Source organism: Schistocerca nitens, chromosome 2 (genome assembly GCF_023898315.1).
Source record: "Schistocerca nitens isolate TAMUIC-IGC-003100 chromosome 2, iqSchNite1.1, whole genome shotgun sequence".
Taxonomy (NCBI): domain Eukaryota; kingdom Metazoa; phylum Arthropoda; class Insecta; order Orthoptera; family Acrididae; genus Schistocerca; species Schistocerca nitens.
In genome coordinates, this window is record NC_064615.1 from 74,169,495 (window position 1) to 74,186,172 (window position 16,678).

General features: G+C 40.0%; 1 protein-coding gene across 1 annotated transcript in view; it reads right to left on the bottom strand.

Moving 5' to 3' along the window:
• LOC126235735 (alsin) overlaps nt 1–16,678 on the bottom strand; it is a 234,067-nt gene that overhangs the window by 143,145 nt on the left and 74,244 nt on the right. Inside the window, exon 4 of the mRNA XM_049944514.1 lies at nt 8,743–8,944. Within this exon, the coding sequence (XP_049800471.1) occupies nt 8,743–8,944 (202 nt within the window). The remainder of the gene's footprint in view (nt 1–8,742; nt 8,945–16,678) is intronic.

Sequence of the window (16,678 nt, forward strand, 5' to 3'; positions counted from 1 at the left end):
AATAAGCTGAAGGACATCTACCCTGGTGACACTGAGTGATGGAGGGACATAAATGGTACAGAGGGAAAAAGCCAGATAGGGAAGGAAAAAGCAAACTGCAACAGCTTGAAGATGGGTAGACAGGGAGTTGGGTTGATTATGAACGTCATCCCACATGAGCAGCGTGACACCCCCATGAGATGGAATGCCGACCTCAGGGGGAATGTCAAAACAAACCAGGAAAAAATGTGAAAGCTCAAAGCGGTCGTGAGGACGCAATTTCATTTCCTGAAAACAGAGTACGAGGGGACACTGCAATGCTAAAAGCACCCGTAAGTCCTCTTTGTGGGACCGAAGGCTGCAAATGTTCCATTGGAGGAGAGTCATGATGACGAAGAGATGAAGGTCTAATGTGTAATGTGCTGCGAATACGAAGAAACAAAGATCCTTTATCATTTAGCTACAATAAAGCAGGTGAGCAACTGGAAGCAGTTAATTCCATAAATTATCTGGGAGTAGGCATTAGGTGTGATTTAAAACGGAATGACCATATAAAATTAATCATCGGTAAAGCAGATGCCAGATTGAGATTCATTGGAAGAATCCTAAGGAAATGCCGTCCGAAAACAAAGGAAGTAGGTTACAGTGCACTTGTTTGCCCACTGCTTGAATACTGTTCACCAGTGTGGGATCCGTACCAGATAGGGTTGATAGAAGAGATAGAGAAGATCCAATGGAGAGCAGTGTGCTTCGTTAAGGATCATTTAGTAATAGCGAAAACGTTATGGAGATGATAGATAAACCGCAAGTGGAAGACTCTGTGAGAGAGACTCTCAGTAGCTCGGTATGGGCTTTTGTTAAAGTTTTGAGAACATACCTTTACCGAGGTGTCAAGTAGTATATTGTTCCCTCCTACATGTATCTCATGAAGAGACCATGAGGATAAAATCAGAGAGATTAGAGCCCACACAGAGGCATACCGACAATCTTTCTTTCCACGAACAATATGTGACAGGAATAGAAGGGAGAACCAATAGAGGTACTCAAGGTATCCTCCGCCACACACCGTCAGGTGGCTTGCGGAGTATGGATGTAGATGTAGATGTAGATGTAGAAGGGGTGTCACCTCGAAAGCTGCCAAGTGACAGCCTGTGAAGAGTCGCTGCTACAAGGCACAGAATCAGGAGGATCCTGCTCTATGGGGTCCACAGAAGCATCGGCTTGCTTGTGCTGTCAGTTGGTGGAATCCAACACTAAAAAAAAAAACGCGGTTGGTGGTGCCCACTGGCAACATGGAGCCAGCCGGGCTAAGGTATCACGTGGCAGCACTGTCGAAGAGGACCTTAGAATCGGTGAAGGTGAAGTCCGTTTGCCTTTGGTGGACTTCTTCCAGCCTTTCTGGTTAACAGAGGAAGACTTGGGTGTTGTTTTTGTTTGGCTGGAGGGACAAAGAAAGCCTTCATAGGAGTACTCCTTCTGCCCTTTCTGGCATACTGGTTGAGTAGTTGGTGGCTTTGCCCCTTGAGGCGAGAGTTTGATGGCTTGTTGCACAGTTGGACGAGAGGATGGCGATGCTACCTTGACCCTGGGCAATTTCACAACCTCAGAGCTGAATTTAAGGTCGCATGTCTGTGTGGCCATGATCTTCATGGAGCGAGGGTTAACAAGAACAGAACTTTAAGTGCCAGATGGGAGAATGCATGGTTTGCGACTAGCCAATAACTTGCAAGCAACTGGGTGACGCATTTTTCCTTTACCTGGTTCTCTTGGACAGCCCGCTCATCAAGATACACAGGACAATTCCGAGAGGAGGCAGCATGGCCGCCATTGCAGTTGATACAGCGGGGAGAAGGAGGCATACAATTGCCCTCGTGCACATCCCTACCACAGGGGAGTGGGTAGGAGAGGGGAGTAGGTAGGGTAGGGGAGGGTAGGGGACAGGAGGGTGGATGGGGGAGGGGACAGGAGGGGGGATAGGGGAGGTGACAGGAGGGGGGATGGGGGAGGGAGAGGAATCCACACTGGAGACATTAGGGAGGGAGTTCCTCCTCAGAAAAAAGTGAAAAAGGGGGGTGGGAGGAGGGGAGAGGAAAGCATAAATGTGAGACAAGACTATAGAAATAGCACAACCAAGGGAATAGTTGGGTCGCTGTAAAGGGAAACACCAAGGGAGAAAGAGGGGGCAGGAGGGGGAGGAGCTATGATGGGAAGGAGTGGATATGGGGAGGGGAATGCATCATGTGAGAGAAGAGAGGTATTTTTCTGTATATGGATAAGACAAAACTCACAATACTGCAAAATTTGTAATGAAGCTATAACTGTGCATCTTAAAGAAAAACTACATCAATCTGTTGAGAGAGATGAAATGAACTCTGCACAATTTTGGTAAACATTTTTGGAATACAGTGATCAATTAATTGTTATATTTAGATTAAAGCTCAGTCTTGATCACGTTATGTCTGTTTTAATGAGTAACCGGTTTCGGTTTTTTCTATAAAACCATCATCAGACCTGTGAATAAATTTTAAGAAATACTAGATACCAATCTTTAAATGAATGAAAAAGTCTAATGATGTCAAAATTTTTAACAAAATAAAATAAAATTAGTTATACCCATTGGCTCCTTTGGGTTGGTAGGTGGAGCTCTCCTTGCTGCTGTGCAGTCAACTGATGGTTATGAGTGCTGAGCACGAGCTTAAATATGCAGAGGCTCCGCCTACTTCCTGTCACACTACTTCATAACTGCCAATCAGCGTTCATAATACGACGCCATCGTCAAAGTATAAAAGTAGGAAATACACTAATAACATAAAATTGATTCATTTAAATATCTGATTAACAGATAGTAGTTGTGTCTACAACTTATTTATATTTTGGATAAAAACAGTGAATTACGATGTGTGATAGCTGTGCCCTCTATGGACAACCTTAATACTATTACAGTGCCAGTTACATCAAAGATGTAAAATCCTTGGCGTTGTGGTATATATCGATTATACCAAGTCGCCTACATCACAATTGCATCTTTGTTGGATGCTGCAGAATCGTCTTGTTTTAACTGTAGTTTTTATGGCAATGTTTTTTATAGCATTAAGTTAGCAGCCAATAGTACGTTCCACATTATGTATATCTGAATAACTGATGAGACTGCTGATGCAGCATATTTTACATACATTGCTTTTGCCATGGGTATAACTAATCTTATATTTTTAAAAAACAAAAGAGTAGATGCTTTTATTATAAAATTTCGTCAAAAAGGTCGTAATAATATTTTTCGCGAAAATCTAATTGTTCATTGAGCAGCATTGATGATTTGGTTTTCAAATGAGCATATATCTCGATTTCTTCTAGGATATTCATAAGTAAGCCTTTATTTGCATAATGAAGAACTTGTAAATTCTGATGTACTGTCCCCTCATAGAAAAACTGAAGATAAAACACTTAAAAATATCAATAATAAACTACTAGCAGAGAAAGCAATTGTGGTAAAGGCCGATAAAGGAAATACCCTTGTAATTATTAAAGAAGACGATTATATATTTAAAACACTCTCATTTTTTAATGAAAATGGGATCGTTGAAGTAACTAAAGACCCCACTCCAAAGTTCCAATTAAAGATTAAGAAACTAGTCGATGAAAATAATCACCTCTTGACCCCTGAGGAAAAAAATATGATGAAAAATATGAATCCCCAAATACCTAAATTAAGATCACAGATTAAACTGCATAAAAAAGAGAAATCTATACGACCTATTGTCAACTACAGAAGTAGTCCTTCATATAAACTAAATATGAAACTTAATAAAATTTTGAAAGCATTCTATACATATGACAGCAACTTCAGTATCAAAAACAGTTATGAACTAACACAACAAATCCACAATATAGACATTCCAACTAGTGCAAATTTTGCCTCATTAGATATTAAAAATTTATATACAAATATACCAATTACTGAGACGATTAATATAATTAGGGATAACTTAATACAATACAAAAATATGACTAAAGACGAAATAATCGAACTTATAGAACTACTTGAATGCACTTTAGATTACAATTATTTCTCGTTCAATACTAAAATCTATTGTCAGAAAGATGGCTTAGCAATGGGAAATTCTTTGGCTGGGACAGTAGGAGACATTTTCGTAAACCACATTGAGACGCAATTCCTGAAAAATAACCCTGATATCACAAATAAAATCATATATTACAAGCGATATGTAGACGATACATTATTACTTTATAATGGTTCAAAAGACGAAATTGAGAAACTTGCTATAAAATTAAACTCTATGCATCCGAAGTTACAATTTACAGTTGAGCATGAAAATCGAAAATCTATTAACTACCTAGATCTCACTATAACTAATAACAACGGGAAACATTTATTCACCATATACAGGAAACCTACAACCACTGATGTTATTATTAATGCTACATCATGTCATCCTGACAAGTATAAAAAAGCATTTTTTAAGTCTATGATACACCGAATACTAAAATTACCGCTAGAAGCTAATGAGATCAAAAAGGAAATGACCATCTTAAAACAAATTGCAAAAATCAACTCTTTCGACACACGACAGGTAGATATCATTTTTAATAAAGTACAACAATCACAAAGTACTCCACTAATAAGTAATCCAAAATATATGAAGATGACATATATGGGAAACATATCAGATAGAATCATTAACTTATTCAAAAATTCTGGAATAACAATAGCATTTACAACTGACAATACTTTACAACAAAAATTAAGACATACCGTAAATAAAGATAATGGAAAATCTACCAGATCAGGAGTGTACAAGATCCAATGTAGAGACTGTGAGAAAATATATATCGGCCAAACAGGTCGAAATTTTGCAGTAAGGTACAAAGAACATACGTCAGGTACCTCATGAACAAAGTCTGTTTTTGGTCATCACATAACATTCAATAATCATGCTGAGGGGACAGTACAACAGAATTTACAAGTTCTTCATTATGCAAATAAAGGCTTACTTATGAATATCCTAGAAGAAATCGAGATATATGCTCATTTGAAAACCAAATCATCAATGCTGCTCAATGAACAATTAGATTTTCGCGAAAAATATTATTACGACCTTTTTGACGAAATTTTATAATAAAAGCATCTACTCTTTTGTTTTTTAAAAATATAAGATTAGTTATACCCATGGCAAAAGCAATGTATGTAAAATATGCTGCATCAGCAGTCTCATCAGTTATTCAGATATACATAATGTGGAACGTACTATTGGCTGCTAACTTAATGCTATAAAAAACATTGCCATAAAAACTACAGTTAAAACAAGACGATTCTGCAGCATCCAACAAAGATGCAATTGTGATGTAGGCGACTTGGTATAATCGATATATACCACAACGCCAAGGATTTTACATCTTTGATGTAACTGGCACTGTAATAGTATTAAGGTTGTCCATAGAGGGCACAGCTATCACACATCGTAATTCACTGTTTTTATCCAAAATATAAATAAGTTGTAGACACAACTACTATCTGTTAATCAGATATTTAAATGAATCAATTTTATGTTATTAGTGTATTTCCTACTTTTATACTTTGACGATGGCGTCGTATTATGAACGCTGATTGGCAGTTATGAAGTAGTGTGACAGGAAGTAGGCGGAGCCTCTGCATATTTAAGCTCGTGCTCAGCACTCATAACCATCAGTTGACTGCACAGCAGCAAGGAGAGCTCCACCTACCAACCCAAAGGAGCCAATGGGTATAACTAATTTTATTTTATTTTGTTAAAAATTTTGACATCATTAGACTTTTTCATTCATTTAAAGATTGGTATCTAGTATTTCTTAAAATTTATTCACAGGTCTGATGATGGTTTTATAGAAAAAACCGAAACCGGTTACTCATTAAAACAGACATAACGTGATCAAGACTGAACTTTAATCTAAATATAAGAAATGAACTCTATTTTCCCTATCTTACACTTCCTGTCACAATGTTGTACAGAGCTAAGGGATAAATTAATATTCTATACACCGAATACCTCACTGCACATAAAAAGCTTTATTTCTATCAAAATATAGTAACTTCCTGGCAGATTAAAACTGTGTGTTGGACTGGGGCTTAAACCTGGAAACGAGGTGCAGCTGGAAGTAAAGCTGTGAGGCCAGGTCATGAGTCATGTTTGGGTAGCTCAGCTGGCACAGCACTTGTCCACAAAAGGCACAGGTTTCAGGTTCGAATCCCAGTCTGGCACACAGTTTTAATCTGCTAGGAAGTTTTGTATCAGTGCACACTCCTCTACAGAGTGAAAAATTTGTTCTGTAAAGGATAAAGTTTACAAAATTCCTTTACGTGAAAATTAAATGTAGCAGTACATTTTTATGTAATGTTATGTTGTAAAAATTGCTAAAAGTGTCACAAAGTTGCCTGCTTTTATGGAATATACCACACAATCCAATATGTAAAAGCAATGTCAAGTATCAGGTCTTCAGCAGAGAAGGGTATGTACAATGAGCTCTTAGGTAATATTTATTGATGACAGTAATGGAAATTCCTGGATGGATCAATACACGAAACAAGAGAAAGGCAACCACTCACATTGATCCGACTGATGGGTGGAGCACAGCAACACATAAAAGAAAACAGCATTCACACTAGCTTTTTTTTTCCAGCAACAGTATGCACATTCACACACCCAACAGTCATCCAAATGCATACTCTTGTGGACATGGCAAGATGAAGCCGAGCTAGCGCTTGATTCAAATGCAGTTTTCTATTACTGTCCTCAATGCGTCAATCTGCTATGAGTGAATGGCTGCCTTCCTTGTATTTTATATAAAAATTTATTGTTTTTCATGAATGTGAACTTAACTACTGTATTGGCATTTATTGATCAAAAACAAGGGGAAACATGCATTTAAAAGATACCATTAGGAAGAGATTAAAATTCTCTTACTGAAAGATTCTAGTTAACAACCATGAAGATTTAGGATGTGTTCATTCACATCTTTCTGAAAAGATAAGTCCACAAACAAAGTTGTGGAATGTTTCTAACGACAGCTAGTCAACACTGAATTGGCTAGCCGACAATTATTAAATGAGAGCGGAAGTTGACTTGATTTCTTGATGGACCTAATCAATGTCAGACTGATTTTTTATTTCAGACTGATTCACTCTAGTGTATGCTATCTATTAAAATTGATGTTAAAAATAAGCCACTGGGTGTAATACACACTTAGAAAATATCAACAAAGAATGCAATTATCTCGCCTAATGATCACCCGGAGGGCCTTCAGTTTTGTATTTATGTCAGAATATCAAATGTTTAAATGACTGAAGGGCAGGTAAAAGAAAAAACCAATGCTTCTAAAAGAACTTAAATACAACTTGGCAATAAAAGAGGCATGCATGAAAGGAGTATTAGCTAAGCTTGATTTCTAAGCTCAAGTGTTATGTAACAGGTTACCTGTGCATGTTGACAAATTACATAATAAACTTACATTTGTATGCCTAAAGTAGATTCCCAACTTGCTGTCATATAAAGAGCCACATTTAACCTGCAGGCAATGTAGCCTGCATCCTAGGAACCAGCCTCACAAAAATTTAATATTTAAAAGAAGTCTTTATTTTAATACTGTGGTATGGGTTCTTCTATAATTGCAAAAGATGTGGACACAAAATATTTCATAAGGGGTTCTTGGGCAAAATTTTTCATAGGACAGCTGATATAAATTAGTCAGCATTCACCTCTCAAACCTTCACATCAAATTATTGGTGGCACCCAGTCAAACATGCAGCACTTAAGTTGAGCAAAATTTCTAAGATTTAACTGGATTGTTAACAAGGTTTTGCCCGTTTGTAGAAAAAACAAATTCTTCCATATCTTGCTTCATCCAAAAGAGGACCCTATAACTTTTTGCATGTGGATTTTTGAGCACTTGAAGCTGGAGAAAACCATTTCGGATAACTTTATTCATTAAGTAGATATTACAGGAATAGTACAAGATGTTTAAACAGTTTTAGTCAGATACCTTATGGGCTCTTGATGTCATAGCAATGCCAAGTGACTACTGATAGCATTTTAGTGGGAATTTTTGTTCACTCAGTATTGAAAGTGATATTTCAAGACAACCAAGTAGCTTTATTCGTATGAAATAATGGTACATACCAATTACGCAACAAGTTTGTTTGAAACTTTCATTTTACAGCTCATTAGGAAATTACTGTATTTTAATTAAATTTGTATAAGCAGAATTAGTTTGGCTTGTTGTTTGTTATAGAGTTTGCCTAACAGGTATGTTTATTGTAGTTATAAAACATTTTTAATGGTATACTGATTTTTACTTCGAGATTAATCTCAATTTCTTGTTATTTTTTTAGAAAATTAAGTTGTTCATAACACTGTTAATAAATGAGGACTTTTATTTTTGTTTTAATCTTATAAATTCATTAAATCATAAACTGTAGAGTAAAATGTTATAAATTAAATTACAAATCTTAAATGCTGTGTTATGGGCTTTTAATTCAAAAAATGACCTACAACATTATTTTTGGGTAAGTTAATACAAAATTTCATCTTGCACGGCCCACTGCACAGGATCAGCCTAATGGTGTATAGGTCCTAAATAGAGACCTGGTTGTATAATTCTGAGAAATATGTGACTCAAAAGATCTCCTTTACATTTATTTATCTGTTTCATCATATCTTCCTAATAATATATCTTTCGTCATTAAACAATAAATTGGGTTTCAGATTCTCTTACCTGAATATTTTGCATCCTTTAATGTTGATGTCTTGGTGAATGTATAAGTGGCTGATCGAACACTTGGTGGTGTATGTGAATGAGATTTCTGTAGCACCTTTTTGATGGAGTTCTGTAGTGCTTGCAACCATTCAGTTTTGTCGTGGGGACTTGGTGTGTAAAGGGTAAGAGTTTCTTCAGGCATTGTGAGCACCATGGCATTCTGAAATGGATGAAGAGAACTTTCAACATAATAAAATTCACATAGCCAATAAATAATAAATCTTCCATGTGGAAGCAAAGCTGACAGAGAAAGATAAAAACATTTAAAAAGATACTTTCAAAGAAAAAAATGTTAAAGACACACAATGCTCAGCAGTTATAAAATAGGAAAAGAATATCTCTGACAAGTAAGAAAACAACCAATTACACTTTGAAAAATGTCTTCCTGATAAGTCACAATGGCTGTTACCACAAATTTTAAAAACTGCCAGTGAAATCATACCCTAAAGTGGTGTTCCATCACCCACCCAACCTACACAACATCTTAGTCCGTTCCTATGCCACTCCCAATCCCAACCCATTGTCACAGGGATCATATCCCTGTGGAAGTTCCAGGTGCAAGACCTGAACAATCCAAACACCCAGCATTTCCTATCCCAGCCCTGTCACAAGCTTAACCTACCCCATTGGGGGCTGGGCCACCTGTGAAAGCAGCCATGTCATATACCAGCTCTGCTGCAATCATTGCACAGCTTTTTATATTGGTATTACAACCAAACAACTGTCCATCAGGATGAACGGCCACCGCCAAACTGTGGCCAAGAGCAAAGTAGACCACCCTGTAGCACAACAGGTAGCTGAAAATAACATGCTTGATTTCAATGGCTGCTTCACTACCCGAGCCATCTGGATCCTCCCCTCCACCACCAGTTGTTCTGGACTGCGAAGCTGTGAGTTATCCTTACAACACAGTCTCTGCTCTCGAAATAATCAAGTCCTCAACATTTGGTAACCTACTGTCTCCAAATCCTCCACACAACTGTTTCCAACCCACTGTCCTGTCACCTCCTCACAATTCACCTCCCATCACCCACAATGTGTGCTGCTGTCTGCCGGTGCACCAACTGGTCCGTTCCTCACTTCTGTTCCTCTCTTTTCCACTCTTGTGTCCTTGCCCTTTCCACCTCCACAGCCTCCTGATGCTGCACCTGGCAGCTGAGTCCTGCCACCTCCATTCCTTGAGTGCTCTGGCACGTAGCACTGATTCCTCTTCCCCCACCCATACCCTGCTATCCCTCCTTCTTTCACACCCCATTCCAGATTGCTGCTCCCGTTCAACGTGTGTCTGTTGGTTTGTGGCTGGAGTGACCGGAAATACTGGTTATGTGTGTGAGGTGTGTTTGCTTGTGAATGTGTTGCATTTTTCTTCTCTGAAGGAGGAGAGGCTAAAAGCTCACATGTAATAGTCTTTTTGCTATGCCTGTCTGCAACCAACATGTCACCTTTATGGTGGGTAGCAGTCTATCCTTTTTGAAATATTTTTGATATTTCAACCTGGATTTTCCATTGTTTCAGTGAAATCATATCTGCACTGCTTTAAGATCTCAGTCCGCTTCCCTTACGACACATGCACAGGTCATGACAAGGGCTTGTGAGATGTTAATTCCCCCTCCATCCTCCAATATTCCAAAATGAGAACTCCTTTCTTTGTATATGGGATCTGCTGTAAAGAATCAGGCTCTACAGTCACGAGGATATACACCAGCTGATCAGCAAATCGAAAGCCTTCATTTTCACATTAAAGAACTGAAAAATGTGTGTGTGTGTGTGTGTGTGTGTGTGTGTGTGTGTTTGTGTGTGTGTAAGGGGGGGGGGAGGGAGGGAGGGAGGGAGGGAGGGAGGGAGGGAGAGGGAGGGAGGGGGGGGGAGAGAGAGAGAGAGAGAGAGAGAGAGAGAGAGAGAGAGAGAGAGAGAGAGAGAGAGAGAGAGAGAGAGAAATGGTAAGCAAATGAAATCATTAGACAGTAATGATATATTTGCTCTTTATATATTATAACTATGATACAGACAACCAAATTATAAGTTAAAAAAATAATTAAATATTGGCTTTGTTTCTCTGTCTAGGATAAACATTATCTTTGATAAACAGTGGGGCAAAAGATTTTAACATTTGCTCACAGACATAATGCATGCAACTGGAATCAAAAAACCAATTTAAATTTATGCTATTGAAAAAAAAGTCTAAAATTAACTGTATTGTAAGTTTCTAGGTCTCCATTAGCATAGCAGGAAACAACAGGAAATAATTCTGCAGTCATGTGGTACATAAAAATAATTGTACTCTTAGCAGTAATTAGTAAAGCAACACAATTTTATGTGTGTTAATAGATAATAGTATTAATTGTGAAAGCAGTACTTTTATTTCAAAATATCACTTGCTCTGCTAATCATGTAGTTCAATAATTTGCAGGTTTTCAAAGTATAAGCTGTGGTGTCATCACCAGACACCACACTTGCTACGTGGTAGCCTTTAAATTGGCCGCGGTCCGTTAGTATACGTCGGACCCGCGTGTCGCCACTATCAGTGATTGCAGACCGAGTGCCGCCACACGGCAGGTCTAGTCGAGAGAGACTCCCTAGCACTCGCCCCAGTTGTACAGCCGACTTTGCTAGCAATGGTTCACTGACTACATACGCTCTCATTTGCTGAGACGAGTTAGAAAAGCCTTCAGCTATGTCATTTGCTACGACCTAGCAAGGCGCCATATTCAGTTACTATATGTCTTCTGAACAGATAATATTGTGAATCATGTACCGTCAAGAGCGACATTCATAATTAATGGATTAAAGTTAAGTATCAAATTAGCTACGTCCGCTTTCCGAATTCTAATTCCTTGTCATGTTCCAGACCTACGCGTGGGGAGACAGCAAAAATGGATGGAAACCATTGAAAACTTGAATTTTCAAACATCAAGAAGACAAGCTTGGACAATGGACACTGTTAAGGTAGCTAAGAAGTGGGGCCCACACAAAGAAATAAGACGACAGTCCATCCAAATGCCATTGCTTCACATCTATTAGTTCCACCTAGAGCAACAAAAGACAAAGCACATACAATCAACGTGAAACGAGAAGTCAGAACCACAAAAACAAACACAAAAACAAACAAGCCCTTCCCCTCAATTGGGAAAACTCCAGTGCTTGACAATATTCACGCCGAATTTCTAAAAATCTGAGGAAAATGCACAAAACTATGGACAACATCCATTTCATTTTCATTCTGTCATCGGGCTGAGGGTGACCTATTTATATGTGATTGCACCAGGAGGATAGATCGTGCTCCAGGTTCACTGTCTGTCACTGCTGGAGGAGGAACAACATCAACAAACACTGCTTCACAGTCTGATAGCATGGCGGAACTAGTGTCTCCGAGGTCACAAGAGTAGCCTTCTATCAAGATTTATTCTTTTTTTCTTTCACTACTTTTGGCAGTCGAGAATCTTGTGAGGGCTTGTTCCTTGTTGTCGCAGGATCCAAAGAGGAGTGGGCAGACATTAGACCCATGGCTATTTCTGCCAGTGGCTAGTGTTAGGTCATTGGTCCATGAGCTTCCAGGAAGGTGGTTCCCAAATAAAATGCCCTGACACTTGCAGATGTTGTTTCTCCAGTCCAGTAGAGGGGAGCTGAGGCTTCCACAGATGGTGCTGCAGAAACTATGAGATGTGAGGACCTATCACCCCTCTGAACTAATTTAGTTGCACAACTACAGGAGATAGACATTGAGGGGATAAATATGCCAGATACTGCCAATGACCTGGCCTTTGTAGTGGCAAAGTTCAGTATCAGTGAGACAGAATATAAATGATCATATTTTTATGAGCTTTGAAACGAGAGGTGACTGAATATCTTCAGTTCCTGAATTTTGCATTCTTAGGGCAGTATACTTTGGACATCAGGGAGGTTAGTCACTTCTGCAATTGGCACAGACAGGTGGCAGCACACACAGCGAGTTTTCGCATAGTGCTCAACCATAGACTCCATAAATTAGGTCATTCGCACACTGGGAAGACGTATTCTCAAAGTGTTGGCATCTCAAGCACCACATGAGAGAAGGGAAATAAGGGATCACTTCACAGTGATAATATGATGATTTCGATCTTCTCCAGAAGTGAATCCCCCTCAAAAGCATGGATGAATGTGCCAGTGTCTACTTTGTTACCTGGTGAGCCTCCATGTATGTGACATATGAAGTTGATACCATGCTTCTGCAAGTGTTCCCATAGTTCTTCATTCTCCTGCAGCATTAAGTTTAAGTGAAAAATTACACCCTGTGCCATGTTTAGACTCCTGCAGAGTGTTACTGTAACAGGTACACTACCAAGATTTTCACAAGAGTGCAATGCCCAGGACTGGGCAGGATTCACTGTTTTAATTTAAGATGGAACCACTTTGTTATTTACTAAGAGAAGAGATTTTCCCAAACACACTTTCAAAATTCCCCACAAAGAACATTGGCTTAGAGAGAGAGAGAGAGAGAGAGAGAGAGAGAGGGGGGGGGGACCCTTCATCTGTCCGAGTGGAAACTAGGAACTACGAGGAGTAAGTTTCAGCAAGTTGTTCGATTTTGCTTTCCTCTCCTGGTGCGGCAAGAAAGGGAAAGTTATTAGGGTCATAACAAACAGCAATGAAGAATTCTACTCTGTCTGAAGAGGCTACTGGAGTCTCACGGCGACTGATTGATAGCTTAGATTTTTTTGTGGTGCCAGATATCTCACCATAATACCAATTTCTCTGACAAGGGCTCTTTCCATAGGTGCCACCCAGCCAGAGCAATGGCCATCTGGCTTGATGACTTTGACCTTGAGTCCCGCTGCCTCCCAATGGACAGGCACCTACTCTTCCGCTTGCATGGGGAGGTAACAGCTCATGCACAAATAGTGTGTTCCCTTCAATTTCAAGGAGCTACCACCATACTGGTACCGGATAACCTCCCACATGGACTGCCTAGGATGTCGTGCATTGGATGAGATTCCTGCATAGCCTGCACTTCTGTGAATATTTTTTATTTTTTGGGATAAAGGAGGATGTCAAACCCAGAAGTTGGGATCAAACATAGGTTAAATGAAACAGGTTGTGTAAAATAATGAGACAAAGTGGGAAAATCCATAACAGTCATCCTACAAGCAAGCTCGTTTGTCATCAGGGGATATGTCCTAGAGATAAAGTCTGGATTGGATTGGATTGGATTGATTTGGGGGAAGAGACCAAACAGCAAGGTCATCGGTCTCATTGGATTAGGGAAGGGTGGGGAAGGAAGTCGGCCTTGCCCTATCAAAGGAACCATCCTGGCATTTGCCTGGAACAATTTCAGGGAAATCACAGAAAACCTAAATCAGGGTTCTGGATGTTGGATTGAACCATCATCCTCCTGAATACGAGTCCAGTGTGGATAAAGTCTGAGGAAAGGTACAGTGGGAGAGTAGATTGCATCACAGGAAAGGTGAAGTATTGCAATGTCTTGGGGCCTCAGGCTTCTCACACACATGTCCACAAAAGAGTTGTGAGCTCTCTGGGGGTGGCAGTTATCCTTCTCAGACATTATATAGCAAATATGGTACATCCAATTTTTTTTTTCCTAGCTTTGGGAAGTGGTAGCACGTCTCCAATAAATAAAGGTAATTTCTGTTTGTTTCTAGTAATTTTTGCATTTAGAACATGCTGCAATATGCCAATATACTCTACACCAGGCATGGGCAACCTTCAACAATCCGTGGGGCTGATTCACATACACTACTTGATAAAAGTATACAGACACCAGGCAGAAAATTATTTACAAGTTCGTGGTGCCCTCCATCGGTAATGCTGGAATTCAATATTGTGTTGGCCTACTCTTAGCCTTGATGACAGTTTCCACTCTCACAGGCATACGTTCAATCAGGTACTGGAAGGTTTCTTGGGGAATAGCAGACCTTTCTTCACGGAGTGCTGCACTGAGGAGAGGTATCGATGTCGGTCGATGAGGCCTGGCATGAAGTCGGTGTTCCAAAACATCCCAAAGGTGTTCTATAGGATTCAAGTCAGGACTCTGTGCAGGCCAGTCCATTTCAGGGATGTTATTATTGTATATCCACATTCTGCTCTCCCACGATGTCTAATGACTACAGAGGTCGCTGATATGGAGTACCTAGCAGCAGGTGGCAGTACAATGTACCTAATATGAAAAGCGTGTGTTTTTTGGGGTGTCGGGATACTTTTGATCTCACAGTGTAAATAAAGGGGCGATCAAAAAGAAACATAATGGAGGCATAATTACAGAAACCAGTATCTGTATGTTAGAAGTACTGACCCTGGCTGTAGAGACTCTTGTCCCACTGTGACACAAGGCAGTGAATCGCTGTCTGATAAAATTCTCAGGACTGCGATGTTAACCAGTTCCGCATATACAGCTGGACATTGTCGTCTGAGGTGAATTGTTTGCCCCCTCAGAGCCTTTTTAAGGAACCAAAAATGGTATAATCACAGTGGGGGAGGTCCGGACTGTATGGAGGGTGGCCGAGAACCTTACATTTCAATTTTTGTAGGAGTTCCACGAGTGTGTTGGCCATATCAGGCTTTGCATTCTCGTGGAGCAGAATGACCCTACTGCTGAGAGTTTATCGCTTGGCGAAGGGTGGTCAAGGTTTGTGAGTAACACTGGGCATGCACTGTTGTCCCGCACCACAGGAAGTGAATCAGAAGAGGGCCATCTTGGTCAAAGAAGAAAATCAGCATAACCTTTCCTGCACTCATGTGGATGGCTTGGCTTTTTTTGGTGGTGGTGACCCTGGATGCTTCCACTGGAGATTTTGTCATTTTGATTCTGGTTCGAAGTGATGACACCATGACTGTTCTCCAGCCACCACCTGTGCCAGGAAAGCATTCCCTTCCCAAGCATAGAGCTGCAGATGAGAAAGACAGTGGGCCATTCGACATGCTTCCTGGTGTGGTTGAAGACTGTGGGACACCCATTGGGCACACAATTTGCACATGTGCAGTCGTTCCTTCTTGATGGTGTGAGCACTTCTGACACTCAATATGACCATGGCAGCTATGGCTTCCACTGTCACTCGGCGGTCCTGCGTAATGGGTGCATCCACCAGCTGGACGATGTCATCGGTAATACAGCGTTGACACCCATCCTTCCCTGAAAAGCTTGTGCCATGATTTGACCCTTGCAAGGGACATGCAGTGTTTGCTGTACACTTGTGACATTTGTCAATGAAAGTCTGTTCCTCCTGCTCCTTCCACTGTCAGAAAATGAACAACACTTCTTTGCTCTTCTGTCGAAACCTCCATGTTACTGTTTGCAATGTGACCGGCAGCATTGGACAATTGATGCATGTTGCTGCTAGCTCTGTATAGTCACGTGATGTGCATGCATGCCCTCTAGCAATGGGCTGTTAACTTCCATCCTCTGCTGGAACCACACCTCGTTACACATACCATGATATTATCCTCCTGTCACCGGTTTGCACATTCCACACTCGGGCTCATTTGTTTTGGAAGCCCCTTATATATGCATTAGCTCATGGGCCACCTCATCACCTGATAGTGCTCCTAGCACATAAATTCAAAACTATAGCGTCTGTGACTTAAATGTTTATGGGGTAACTCACTGATATGAATGGTAACCCTTCCTCAACTCACCACACCAAAAAATTATGCCTCAAAACACAGGTTTCTGAGAGTACATTCATTTTATGTTCACCGCAGCTTCAGATGTTTAGACTTGTTTAAGCATTGTGAACATTGTTTCTTTACTTATGACATTTTACAATAGCTGTCTTAAAAAGTCCCGTTGCAAAATTCTGCAAGGCTGTTAGTAAAGAGACAATGTTCATGAAATGTAAGTAAATGTAAATAACTGAAGATGAGATGCCAGACATCTTGAAATGTCATCATGGAAAAATAGACA